General features: G+C 57.3%; 1 protein-coding gene across 1 annotated transcript; it reads left to right on the top strand.

The window, feature by feature from the left end:
- The first annotated feature begins 12631 nt into the window (after positions 1-12631).
- On the top strand, positions 12632-13966 carry FOXD2 (forkhead box D2). Its single transcript, XM_072868105.1, is given in 3 exon segments — positions 12632-13430; positions 13433-13476; positions 13478-13966. Coding segments are annotated over 3 exon segments (1332 nt in total).
- Positions 13967-14380: the final 414 nt, after the last annotated feature.

The raw sequence follows: 14380 nt of genomic DNA, 5'->3' as shown, positions 1-14380 counted from the left end.
GTAATTATCACCCAGATTTCAGTTGTGAAACCAAGTCTCCTTTGAAATCCTCCCCTCTTTATTTAGGGAGTTTAGGGAATATTAAGTAATGACAGTCATAACTATCTCAATCTTGCTCACACAAAAGCCAGAGGCAAAACTTTCTTTGGTCTCCGAGATGTGGAATGAACGTCATCCTTCAGGCTGATGGCAAGAGGTCCTCTAGACATCCTGCGGTGGGGAGAGCTCCGTCTTGAGCCCGCAAGACGCAGAGAGGGGGTTGGAGTTGATCCCAAGCACCAAAGAGATTTGGGTGGCAATCTGGGCTGTCGCCAAGACAGTCTGACTTCTCAGGGAACGGCCCTTTGCAAATCAGGCTGAATTCAGATCTCTCAGGCTGCGTGTTCAGAAACAAATAACCAAAATGAGCTGCCCCTTTGAAAAAGATGCTTGTTTTCCTCTGGGAAATACTGGATGCCCAGGGAGGACCAACCCAGCTGCCACGTCTGCCTGTGTACAACAGCGTTCTGTGTGTTTCACGCTTGTACCACCTTCCTACAGCTTCCCCACAGGTTACAACAAGCAATAAGAAATGCTCTTTCCAGCTGATATTCCCAAACTATAAACCATGCGGTTGCAAACAAACACCGCATTAGCTGAAATTTTAGTTGAAGTACATTTCCTGAAGAACTTGTCGGTCCCTCTGGTACTGTTAGATTTTGTCTGGATGCTGACAGCTGTCCACTGGCAGTCCCAGTGCTGGATATTTTACACCATAACTAGTTTTTATTCTGTGCAATGCTTTGCCCTTTGCAAATACACGGCTTGAAGACAGTCAGTGGTGTCTCTTTGAGGTCAAGATTGAGTCGGTGGTGGGGAGATGGGCAGTGGGTGCAGCGGGACCGTCTGAGATTGGCTTTCCCAGCTGACAATGCATTTTTAATAAATTAGCATCTGGGAGTCAGCACTGCCTGAGCACTGAGCTACATCTCGGGGTATCGGGGGGTCTGTCACCACCTCTGCTATGTTATATTTGGGTCCTTTGTATTTGGGTCCTTCATATTCGGGCAGGAGCGGGTGATGCAGCTGCTGTGTTTGAACAGGGCCAGAGCAACACTGCCCTGCCCTCCGCCGCTTTACCCCACGGGTGTAACGCCCCGGCTTGGGGGGTGACAGGGGGAGGTGGCCCGGGGGTGCCAGCCGCCGTGCTCAGGCCAACACTGACCTCCAGTGGAAAGCCCTGGGAAGCCGCTCCCGGCCCGGGGGACCGGGGCGGGGGGCAACATGTACCGGCAGCATCCCGGCCTTTGGGGTCTGTCCTGTTGGCGGCTGCGTGGGGAAGGGCAGGACATCGTGGAGGTTTGGGGTACGGCCAGGATGAGAAGGGGGTGAGGCTCGTTCAAGGAGGGTCGTTGTGAAACACAGTGGGCTGGATGCAACTTCCAGGCTGGGAAATCCCTAAAACACCAATTACTGACTCTGGGAAGGTTTCAGAGAGGGAGGATTTCTCTGGCTATACCCTCTTTTACCCTTTTCCTAAGCATCTGCTGCAGGCCATGGCTGGGGACAGGATACAGGGCTGGATGGCGCTGGCTGTCCCCCGGCAGCTCTTCTCCCTTGAGTGAAACAAGTGGAAGCACAGGGAGAATCTGGGCCCTTGATGGAAGGTGAGGGGGCAGCAATGAAGGAGCACTTGTCTGCAGCAGCCAGCCTTGTTGGCAGCCTGATTTGTGTTTGAAATGTGCTTTTACGTGGTGTATGTGAACGGCAGAGCTGGGGGCTGGCCTGACTCTTACAGCACCCAAGAAGCAAGGCTGTGGTTAGGCAGCAAAGCGGCGGAGCCTGAGCATTGGCCACATAACACCTACAAGCTCTTGGGAGAGCATCCAAGGTCCCATTCATTTCACGGTCTTTGTACTGGGACTGCTGAAGTGGTTACACTGCAACAGTTGGTTTTATGCATGTATTGAATCAACTGTGCCATCCCAACACCAACAAGCAGCCCTGGCTCATGGCACCTCGGGGTGCTGCATGGAGGAAGGATGCACCTGAACCAGTTATATACACACCTGGGAAAAGTTCATTTTCCATTTGCATCAGCTCTGCTGAGTCAAAGGAAGCAGTGTATGATGTCTGCAGAGAATGGGCCCAACTGTCTCAGACATTTTGGGTGCTTTCCATCTGCACCACAGACATCTCTACTTGGTTTTAAAACTCCTTCTGCTAACCAGGTGCTGGAAACAAAACCCAGCCTATAGTTCGATTTTCAGGAGACTTCAAGCAGCCTAACCAGGCTGGAGAAAATGTATCTCAAAAAGCACAAAATTGTCCAAGCGCACTGTCACTGGCCGTCCTGGCTCTTTGCTCAGAGCAGGCCACGGGTCTCAGCGGAGGAATTAATTCACCAGTGCTGGTCAGGCCAACCCAAGTCTTGGTTATATCCTTTTCAGATGTCTCCTGCTTGAAAGACAAGAGACTGAGTAATGCTAAGGGGACTCTACTGCGCCACATTATTTTCAGTTTCAAAAAGATGTGGCACATGGAGCTGTAACTCCTCTGAGCATCTCATCTAGCACTCGTCCACAACAGAGATGTGTTTGCTGGTGGGAAAACAGGAGGCTGCTGAACCAATCTCATCGCTTGGAGTCTTTACCCTCAAGAATTCACAAGTTTTGCCATCCCAAAGATGCGATTAGGGAACATTTTCCTGCCAGATCCCAAACGCATCCCAGCACAGCCTCGCATTCCCTACAGAGTATGGACATGGCAAGACTGGCCACTTGGCCAAGGCTCCCTTCAAGTCACCATGGAAGCGATGGAAGTGGAGTATGGCTTTGCCTCCTGCACCGTAGCCAGCACCCACGAGGTGGCAGCCAGGTGACACCCTGGCCAAGACCCTGCAGCCCACCCTCAGCTCTCTTGCCCAGACCCCACCAGCCGCAGACCCTTTCCAAGCAACATTTACTCCTCGCTGGTTACTTATTGTTAGGTTTTTCCTCAGTGTTGATTAAGCGCATATTCGTCTTCCCCCGGCTCGAAGCCCTTTCTTTCCAGGCTGTCTGCTGCTTGGATTGTCCCTGAGCTGATGCTCACCCTCTAAGTATAATTGCAATACAAAGTAGTTTCAGAATAGCATGCAATAGTGGCTAATTATTTGGAACAATTATACATAACAAAGACAGAGCCAAGCAGCAAGAGGGCTTAATTGTCTGGCCAAGCATGAAATAGCACAGGATTATCGCTAACAGGGGGAGGGGAGGCAACGGAGGAGAATTGCCCCATAGAATAGGCAAGAATCCAGGCTGCTCGGGAAGGCAAAGTTTATTGAAGAACTTGAAAATTCCCCTTTGAAGCATCTTCTGAGATGCCAGAGAAGACATGAAAAGGATAATGACCCAGAATATGGGCTTAAGGCACAAATCCCCACACTGACAGACTCCAGGCCTACAGACGCTTAAGCACATGCTTAAATTTTAAGCACATGAATAGTCCCCTTTGACGGCTCACGTGCTTAGAGTTAAGCTCAGGCATAAGTGTTTGTAGGATCGGAGCCCAGATTTTTATTACAACTAGGCTCTTCTCAGTAATGACAGGAAATAAGAGACCTATAAAGCGCACAAGCTCCTAGGGCGATGCCGCAAAGCCCTTCGCTCCACGTGAGTGGCAAGCACCTGCGATGAGCCATGGGGACATCCATGCCTTCCCTCCCTGCCATGGAGCAGGGACAACAACAGCTGTGCGGGTGGTGAGAGCAGCATCTCCAAGCCATGGGTTAGGAGTCAGGCCTGAGAGCCCACAGGTGTGAGGGAGAAGAAGGTGAGGAGGGTGCAAAATGGAAACAGGATTGCTGTTAAAAGCAAAAAGGTGCTGTGGATGTTGCTGGGGTTCAGCCTTGCTTGGGAGCACCAGAGAGCAGCATCTTGGGGAGCTTCTGAGATGGTGGAAAAAGTGGGAATAATCTTCATTTTTTAAAAAGTGAAGAAAATATTAAAAAAATCCTGCAGGATATGAGCAAATAAATGCAATCCTCTCCAAATATTCTTTGTTTAAACATGCACCTGCTTTTTCTGCAGAATAAGGTTTCTCTCATGTGAGATCTTCCCTGATCTTTCTCCATCTCTGAAGTTGGTTTTTTTTTTGCAAGGCTTCCCATTTTTACAAGACAGCTACCTGCTGGGCAGTAGCACTTGTGCCTCTGCTCGGACCTAGATGACTGTTTTTCAATTATCTTTAGGGCTGGAAGGATTTGTTTTTATTAGTGGGACAACAGCTTGTGCTGGTGACTGCAGATAGGTGTGCTACTCACTGGTAGTGGTAGACAGAGAAAAAGTGGAAGGTGTGGGATACAGATGCTGTGGGCTTCAGTGGGCTGACTCTAACCACAGGAGGGTACGAGACCTATGGTACCTGCTGTCCCACGTGCTCCCACATTGCATGTCCCAGACCTACAGCCATGCCTTGAAGGTTTGGATGAAGGTGCCCATGACAGCAGCAGTGTATGGGAGCAGTCCAGCCTGGGAAGTTAGCCCTGAAGGAGATTCTTCCTTAGGAAAAAAGCGTGGACATGTGGATCTGCCCCATGGGAGGCCAGACCCCCATCCCCGCTGCTGGGCTGTACCCTGCAGTGTATCAGCCTCCCAGGAGCTCTGCAGGGCTGTGCTCCACAGGGTGGGAGCTGCTGGTGGAGGAAGTGACCCTGCCACTGCCTCCGTTACTGTACCTGGGCCCTCGCCTATGGCTCAGGCATTGGCACCCATAGGGCCAGGACTGCTGCTAGCAGCCACTGGAGGGCATTATGTGATATATACAGCCTTCTTATCCTGCGATACGTGCAGCCTCCTTACCTTTCTCAGAGGCAGACATGGTAGAGCGCATGTGCTATGAAAAGACCCACATTGCCTTCTCCTCCTTTACAGCCAAACGCCCACATCGGAGGGGGGGCTGGACAGCTGACATCACCTATGGGGAAGGGACAGGCCAACACATGCCAGCGTGGGCTGGGATGGCCTTCAAGCACTTGGGACCTTCCCAAGCCGCCCTGATAACTCGGCGCATCGCCAGCCTGCCGCGACGTGCCTGTGCAGCAGCCCAGAGCAGCAGGGCACGGATGGAGGATTTTCTCTGAAGCCAGAGGTTAATTATGCTTTATTGGATAATTTTCAGCTGCCAATCCTGGCAATAAAGGGGATTTCCTCTAGATGGCACGCTTATCTCTGCGCTGGGAGGGAAGCCCAACCAGCCTGCTTCCCCCCCAGGACCCCAGCGATGTGTTTTCAGGCAGCAGATAATTTATCCCAAAGCTTCGTGCCCTCTTATAAGACAATTTTAATGCTCAGCATCTAGACTATGCAAAAGCCTGGGAAAAGGTAATTAAAAAAAAAAGGCATTTCAAAATGAGTGGTGGTGGGATCCAGTTAGCTGGGCGATGCTGAGTATCCATCCTGCAGAAATCAGGTCTTTCCAAGTAACTTAAAGCCAGATGTGAAACACCAGCCTTTCCTTCAGCAGCCCTCAGTGTCGTTTCTTCCATCTGAGTGATGCAGCTTCCTCTTCCCAGCAAGAATAAGCAGAAGCTCACCTGCAGTAAGTGAAAGAAGGGGGGATGTGTGTGTACGTGAAGCTACAACACCCCCAGAGTGGCTGGATTAATTTTAATCTGTGTGTTGACAGGCTTTCCCTCTCTTGCCTCTGTGCAGCTCAGGGCAGCAATTTCTTCTGGTGGTTTGAAGAAGGGGGCAGGAGAAGTTCACACCGGTCTGGAGATGCTGGGGATGGGTTTCTTGTGTGTCCCTTTTACCTACCGTGCACTGCAGAGCACCTCTTTTATAGAGATGGAGAACTGTCCCTTGCAGCCGCACTGACGCTGCCACAAAGCCAGCCTGGGATGTGCCAGGGCTGTGTGCCCCACTGCACAAAGCAGGGATTAACTTTGGGCTGGGCTGTAGGGTGAAGCTGTGACCTGGTGGAGATGCAGTGGAGAAATCAGCATCTGCAGCCGTATGCTGACAGGGCAACAGAGCTGGTTCACCTTCTCTGCACATTCAGACCCAGACTATTACAGTGGTGCTTGATTTGATATTTTTTCTACCTGACTGTCCTTAACTAGATAAGGGGACAGGGTTAAGGGGTTTGGCTCTGCCTCTGCTTCTCTGCATGGGTGAGATACTTCGCCTTCCTCCCCACACTTTAGGTTGCAAACTTTTTCCTTCTGTTTATTCAGCTCCTTCCCAAGATGGGGACAGAGAAAAGGAGCCCTGCGCTATATTCCTGTGCAGTAGCAACATCACAGCCTCCAGCTGATTGAAGCACAGTCTTATTTGAGGTCAAGAGGCAAAATATATCTACGAACCTGTTTGCGAGGCAGATCTGTAGATATCAGCATGTATGTGCAGGGCTGATTTTTTACAAGGATACAGCAGATTGACTCCAACCTGATCCCCAGCTGGAGATCGCTGGATACTTCCAGATGCAACGACTCCTATCCCCAGCCATTTACTACATGCAGAAAAAAATAAAAAGCAGTCAAATGCTTTTTGTCCCAATCAAGCTATATTCCAGTAATTTTCCACCTTCTCTGTAATTTCCTCCTTTGCAGGCCCTCTCTCTGTATTGCTCCTGGCCCCCATGTGAGGGTCCTCAGCTGGCGTTTCTGGCAGAAGTGGACTTTTGCGAACTCAGTGGGTGAGATGGGCACTCAGGCTGCTGAACCACTGAATGCAGAGAACTCAGCAGCAGGGATTTCCTGGGCATGTTTGGCATGATCAGATGCTAACATGGAAAAACTGGACTCGGAAACCTTATCACGGGTTTCTACCTCCTTGTGAATCTGGCCATTTATTTAGGTTCTTGCACTGGTGCACCCACTTTTGGAAAATCTGATTCCCTCCCACATATGTATATACACACACCGACACCCAAAATCCTCTCTTTTATTTTCAGAGGATTCAGGGAAGAATGAAGTGATTTAGCAGGCTTGTTTTCACAGGGATATTTTTCCTTGTGTGGTAGGCACAGTTACCAGGCTGTTCTACACACGTTGCCATGTGCCAGAGCATAATTGCCTTCCACATGTATCGGCCTTTGGCTAATGTGTTTTTTATGGCAACCAGGAGAGCTGGCTTTCGTGAGTCTCAAAAGTGCACCTGGTGGTTTATGGCTTGAAATCACCATGTTCCTCTGAGTCATATAAGTGTGTGTGTGTGTGTATCCATCTCTTTTCATGTCAGATTGCTGAAGAACAGTACGAAAAAAAGCTTATAACAAGCCAGAGTTAATCAGTTGAGTGTTAAGCTGCATATGAGCTTGCCTGGTGGGCTTCAAATCCATGTGGGATGGGATCAGTTATGAATAGGGAGCAGCAGACAAAGTTTTTGAACTGCAAGTCCAAAACCAAGGTCCTAAAGTCAGATCACAGCACCTAAATAAATGTGTGTGTATGGGGGGAGAGGAGTTTCCCACTCGTCTGAAGAGCAGGAAAGACAGGGAGACTTGTTCTCCAGAGGTTCATGCTCCTGTGTTCAGCCCTGCACATGGGGTGCCTGGGAAAAGCCTCCCTTGAAAGCCAGGCCTTTTTTGGTGTGGGTTTTGGGACACTTGCATTTGAAAAGCCAAGTCAACGAAACTGAGATGTCCGATATCTGAGTGCTGCGGGGATGGATATAGGCACTTGGCTCCAGTGGTTTCCAAACCGGGAACTTCATGCATCTCGTACTATCCAGCACCACCATTCCCACTTCACCTCCCTGCGCTGGGAGCTCTTGGTGTGCAGGCTGCAAACCGATCTTTGCAAGCTGGGAGCTGGCAGTACAGGGCTGGAAAAAAGGTTGAACTGCAGGGAGCACTGAAGGTCTGAGCCTTGGATACAGAAAGAAGCGAAATAATATCAAAGGAAATCACATAAGTGGAAAAAGAGCCCCCTGGGGCAGCCCAGGCAGCAGCAGGTCTGTCTTGTTCATGTTTTCAGAGAAGTTAGAGGTCAGCCAAGCTTGATAACGAGGTAATACAGAAAAATCCATCACTGAGCCTTGGGGGACTTGTAGATGCGGTTCTCATCAGAATAAACGAATTTAGATGCTGCTCGGCAGAGGAAACAAGAACGATTATGTATTGCAAAACCAACAGATCGTCTGGAAGGATCTGGGAGCAACGTCGGCTGGGCTGGAGCTAAACCCCCCGCACTGCCCAAGGCAGGGCACGGAAACGCTGCAGGGCCCGATGCTGCCCTTCCCCGGGCACAGCGGTGAGGGTCAGGGCTTTGCCCCCCGGTAAACCCCAGCGCCGGGGGATGCTCCGGCCAGGACCGGCTCCCTTAGGCGGGGGCATGGCCAGTGCCGGGCAGGAGCAGCGATCGCACCCCGCGGTGCTCCGGGGTTGTTCTCCCTGCCCTCCCCTACACCCCCCCGGCAAATAACGGTCCCGGCGGAGAGGCAGGGAACGAGCTTTTCCCCGTGGAAAAAAATTGTGCCTGGTCGTTGTTGCCTTTTTGCAGCTTGCCGGGGCTTCGACCCGCTCCCACAGAGCTGCCCGGGCGGGGGCGCCGGGATTCCCGGGGGGAAGCCTCGGCCGGGGGGACCCACCTGCTAAAGAGGTCTGCAGGGCGTCAAAACGCCGACCCGCCGCCTCATTAAGACAGGCAGGGCAGACAGTGAAAGTCAATTTGAAGGAGGGGGAAAAAAATCGTGATCTGCTGATGGCCACTTTTTTTTTCTTTTATTTTCGCACTGTTGAGACTTTTTGGAGACCCGCCCCCCCCCCACCCCCCCCCAGCTCTTAGCCCCACGCACGTTTGATACCGCAATTTAACGTGAAATGTAAAGCGGAGTCGGGTTAAAACGGGAGATGGGAAGGGAGGCTGTAATGAAATACTTCAGAGAAGAGAGCAGAAAAATTAAAGATCTGCCCAAGGAAAAATGCTTCCCTCCCAGCCCTGCACGCCCGGGAACAGTGGGACGATGACAAGGCAGTCTTTTCGGGTAGATCGATAAGGTTTCTCTTTCGGGAGACCGCATCATTTCCTACCCCGGCGTGCAACCCCGTGATTAAAACTCACCCCTCGCTCCGTGTGTGGGTGCCCGGCCGGGAGCGTGTGTGTGTATATACGCGTCTGGGATCCGACCATCTGGTTTGCTTCACTCGCGGGTTTCCCTTTCCTAAATCTTTTCGGGACGGGTGTAGTTTAGGTACTTTTTCTCGTTTTGATTTGTTTCTGCAGCCGATCTTGCGTGGCAAAGCCAAGGCTAATGCCGACTCGGCGAACGGGAGCCGCTCGCAGATGGAGGGACTGGGACTCGTTCACTGTCGTTTCCTTTTGGGTCGTTCCCGACTTTAACGGGGACGATATTTTGCCTTGAAACAGGCAGGAATAGTGTCGATGGCGGCTGATCGGGACATGCTATTTCTCGAGCTGCGGCGGCTCTGGGTGCGCGATGCTGAAGGGGGAGCGGGACGAGGCACCGGCCGCATCCCATCAGCAGCCGCCTCGCATCGACCCTTCTCGCCTCTCCCACGGACATTTTCGGGCTCATCGGGGTCCCGATGCCCATGACTACAGCGGCAAACGGCTCCATCCGAGCCCCCCGCTGCCGGGGGTTGCCCCCGCGGGCTGCCCGGCCCTGCCTGCCCTCCCGGGCAGGGGGAGAAGCGGCAGCCGGGGCAGGGCGGGGGGCGGCGGGGGGGTCCGGGCAGCAGACACCCACATACGTTTCACTTCGAGCCCTGCGGGACCAGCCTCCAGGCAGGGCGATGGGGAGGTGGCCGCCCTGCGAGCGGGCGCCGCGGGGGGCGGCGGGGGCCGGCGGGGCATCCCCCGGGCGGTGCCCGCTGCCCTCGGCCGCTCGCAGCGCGTCATTTTGCCGCCCCCCCCGCCCTCCCCTTCGCCGCCCTGCAGAGGCACAAGGCGCAGCTCCCGGCGGTTCCTCGCTGCCATGCAATGCACCAAGTGGAAATTCAATCGCCCCGTTGTGTGTGTGGTCGAAATCTCTGGCAGCTGCTTCGGAATTTTTTATGACACTTTCGTTTATGTAGGGGAGGCATAACTATTATTTTACTTAATAAAAATGGAAAGCGGCTCGGGTCTTTTCCCGCCCCGCTCTCTTCCATTTGTTCTTCCCATCGCCTTTCCGCGGGGCTGATGAACGGAGAGTTTGAACAAAGTCGGTAGGAAAGATGCGGCGTCTCCGAAGCGTTTCTCCGTGTTAGCTAATTATATATATCTCTCTCTAAGAAAAAAAATAAGAAAAAGATATATATATGAATATAAATATATATAGCTGAATATATATATACACATATGAGAGGGAGATGTATGCGCGTGTGTTGCAAACGCAGGTTATCCGCATCGGAGGAGTATAAAAGTGAAAGAGCTCAGGAAAGCTCCCCCAGCCCTGACGCACGCCCGCGGGACAGACTGCCCACCTTCCTGAGCAACTCTCAGCACAGTTATTCATCTATTTTTCCCTCCGGTGGAGAAATCCTCCCCGATCGCAGCGCTGGCGGCGGGGATGCGACCGAGTCCGCGCAGAGGCTCCGGCTCTGCAATAGCTGCTTCAACGGGAGAAGTGCGGGCGAAGCGCCGTCCGCTCCTGCCTGCTCCTGCCTGCTCCTGCCTGCTCCTGCCCGCCCCTGCCCGCTCCTCGGAGTCCCCCCGAGCTCGGCGAGCCTGTGCACCGAGTCGTTAGGGCTTGAGTAATTGTGACCGGCATTTGGAAGCGGGGCCGCGCAGCTGTTTGGCCCGGCTCCCCGGTATTAGTGCTGGAGATTTTATCACCAAATGCTCGCACCTGTTAACGGCAGCGACTGGCAATTCATCACCGCGGATTCTCACACTGCTGAACGCGGCCCTGGGGGGGGCAGAGATCTCCCCCTGGCACCCCCTTGGAGGAAACCATCCCCTTCCTCCCTCCCCAGGCATCCTCCCCCCCGGAAAAGCGGCTGCGTGTTTGCAGAGCCTCTAAGGGGAAAAAAAAAACCAACCCGTGTGAGCGTGGCTCGGTGTGTCCGCAGCAGAGACAGGGACATCGGGCTGCTACAACCACCCACGGGGCGTGGGGTGGGCGGCTGCAGCCGTGGCCGTGTCCCCCGCCCTGCGCCGGGGTGGCCGCCCCGGCCTTGCCCTGGGAAAGGGCGACCGGGGCTCTGCCACCCGCGGGGACACCGCTGTGGCTCCGGGGGGGGGCTGGGGTGCCTCTGGTTACAGGGAAATCCTCCCGTTTCGGCTGCAGCCCGCGGCAAGGTGGGTGTCCGCTGCTCACCGCCTCCTCCCTGCCAGCCGTCGGGGGATGCTGCGCCTCGGGGGGAGCGACGGCTGGAGAGCGGCGGACAGGAGATCCCGAGGCCGCGGAGATTCCCCGTCCCGGAGGGTACCTGGGGCCCGGCCGGGCTGCGGGTGGGCCACTTCGGAAAGCGGTACCCGGCCGGGCCAGCCCCGTCAGACGGGGACGCGGGACTCGGGAGCCGTCCCAGCGCCCCGCGGACACGCACAGCCTTCCCTTTGGTTATTTCTCGCGTGGGGGGAGGCTTGACTGAGCGTTGCGCCTCGCCTTCCGCCCCGCACCTGCCGGGCGGCAGCATCCCTTCCGCGGGTGCGGGCCCGTGGGAGCCCTCGGGGAAGGCGGGTTTCCAGGCAGGGTGCTCCGGGCTCGGTGACGTGTCGGTGACGTAAGCGTGTGCAGAAGCGGAGCGGGGATCCCCACATTCACACACAACCCCCCCGGGGGTCCCGAGGGCTCGGCCCTGGCGGAGCGAGGGTCCCCGCCGGCGCGGCTGCTGGAGGGCTGCCGCTCAGCCCCCAGCCCCGTGGGTGGGCAGCTCTCGGGGGAAGAAGGGACCCTCCGCGGCCCCCGGGCGGAGGGAGGCGGCCGTCGCACCCCGCAGGAACGGGCCCTGCGAGCCTCCAGCACCGCGGGGTGCTTGGGGCGCGGCGTGGCTTTATCCGGCGCCGACCCCCCCCCCCCCCGCACCAGCCGGCTCCAGGCGGGGCCGGCGGCATCCGAGCGCCGGGGGAGCGGGCAGCGCCGTTCCTCGAAAGCATCCCCGCCGCGGGCGGGGGCCGCGCTCCCCGGGGCCCGGGCCGTGCCGGGCAGCCCCTCGCCGTGCCCCGCGGGGGCTGCGGCGGGCGGCGGGCGCCACGTGACGCCGGGGCGGCCGTATAAAGGCCTGGGGAGCGCTGGCAGGAGGCGCAGAGCGGGAGCGTTTCCACCGGGTCCCAGCTCGGGAGGGGAGGGGTGGGGAGGGGGGAGCCGCCTTCCCAACTTCTGCCCTCCCCCCTCCCTCTTCCCCCGCCCCTCCCTTCCCCCCCCGCCCCGCCAAGGAGCCGCCGCACCCCCGCTTTTTTCCTCTTCCCCCCCCCCTTTCATTATCATTATTACTATTATTTATTATCGCCGCTCCCAAGCTCGCTGCCCGGCCCCCGGGCGTCCCGTCCCTCCGCCCCCGCCCCGCGCCCCCTCCGCCGCCCCTCCCTCCGCAGCCACCACCCCGCAGCCCTGCCGCGGCCCCGCCAGCAGCGGCGCGGCGAGCGGGGCGCGGAGCGGCGGCGCCGGGGCGCGGAGTCCCAGCGGCGGCCGCAGCCCTCCGGCACGGCCCCGGGCCCATCCCGGGAGCCGCCGCTAGGTGGGGGGGGGAGCCCGGCCCCGGCCGCCCCGGCCGCACAACAATGACTTTGGGCAGCAGCGGCGGCGGCGGCTGCGGGATCATGTCCGAGCGCTCCCCGGAGGAAGAGCCGCTCTCCGAGGTGGAGGACGCGGATATCGACGTGGTGGGCCCGCCCCAGGATGGGGGCAAGTACAGCGAGGACGAGGAGGAGGAGGACGAGGAGGAGGAGGACGAGGAGGACGGCGGCGATCCGCTGGGGCTCGCCCTGCCGCGGAGCGGGGCCGCCAAGGCGCGCATGGGGGGGTCCCCGGAGCGGCTCTCCCCCGCCGGCGGCTCGGAGCCGGCGTGCGCCCGCGGCGCCGCGCCCGGGGAGAAGGCGCCCGCGGGCGGCGGCGGCGGCGGCGGCGCGGGGGGGAAGAACCCGCTGGTGAAGCCGCCCTACTCCTACATCGCCCTCATCACCATGGCCATCCTGCAGAGCCCCAAGAAGCGGCTGACGCTGAGCGAGATCTGCGAGTTCATCAGCGGGCGCTTCCCCTACTACCGGGAGAAGTTCCCCGCCTGGCAGAACAGCATCCGCCACAACCTCTCCCTCAACGACTGCTTCGTCAAGATCCCCCGGGAGCCCGGCAACCCGGGCAAGGGCAACTACTGGACGCTGGACCCCGAGTCCGCCGACATGTTCGACAACGGGAGCTTCCTGCGCCGGAGGAAGCGCTTCAAGCGGCAGCAGCAGCTGCACCCGCCGCACCCCGAGCTGCTGCTGCGGGCCGGGGCCGCCGACCCCGCCGCCTTCCTGCCCGGCTTCGCCTACGGACCCTACGGCTACAACTACGGCCTGCAGCTCCAGGGCTACCCCCCCCACCACCACCACCACCACCCCGGCGGCGGAGGCGGCGGCGCCGCGGGCGCCTTCCCCTTCCCGGCGCCGCACTGCCCGTTACCGGCTCCGCCGCCTCCCGCCGCCGCCTCCGTCTTCTCCGCCGCCTCGGGGCTGCCCTCCTTCCTGGGCGGCGAGCTGAACTGCAGGAAGTCCTTCTACCACCCCCAGCTGAGCCCCACCGCCCTGCCCGCCGCCCTCCTCCAGACCCTGAAGCCGGACCCCACGCCCGCCGGCGGCGGCGGCGGCGGCACCAACCACCCCTCCCGGCCCTCTTTTTCCATAGACAACATCATCGGGGGGGCCGTGCCCCCGCCGCCCAGCACCAACCCCAGCGCCGCGCCCGCCGCGCCCTACCCCGCCGGCCAGGCGGGCCCCCCGGCGCAGGTCCTGGCCGTGCTCAGCCCCGCCTTGGCCCCGGCACAGCCCCAGGTCAGCCTGGCACACGAGCCGCTCCTGCAGCCGGCCCAGAACTTTTCCAGTAAAATCACAACCCTGAGCAGCTGTCATTTTTAAAGTGTGCCGGGGAGGGGGGGGGAGAGTCGCGAAGCAAACGGCCCCTTCCCAGCTCTCCCCCCTCCTCCGAAACCGCTCTCCTTCCCCCTCCCCGCCCCCCCATCTCCTCCTGTTGTGTTTTAAGGTAGGAAATATTTCTTTTTTTTTTTTTTTTAATTTTTACTTTATTTCCAGGCTCTGTGGCATCCAGATCTGTTTGTGTCTCTTTGCTAGGGGGAAAAAAAAAAAAAAAAAAAAATCGGGATGGCGGGAGGGGGGAAAGAATAACACGATTTCGTCCCCCAAGCGCCAAAGCGTATTTATAAAGTGACTGTAGCAGAAGCGGGGACCTGGGCTGGTTGAACACGCAACGTCTTGCGGGGGTGAGAGGGGGATGTTAAGAAAGAAACGGTCTTAGTGTGGGAAATGTTTCCT

This window comes from Ciconia boyciana, chromosome 7 (genome assembly GCF_034638445.1).
Source record: "Ciconia boyciana chromosome 7, ASM3463844v1, whole genome shotgun sequence".
Taxonomy (NCBI): Eukaryota; Metazoa; Chordata; class Aves; order Ciconiiformes; family Ciconiidae; genus Ciconia; species Ciconia boyciana.
The sequence above is the reverse complement of the archived record's forward strand: the minus strand, read 5'-3'. Positions and strand labels throughout refer to the sequence as shown.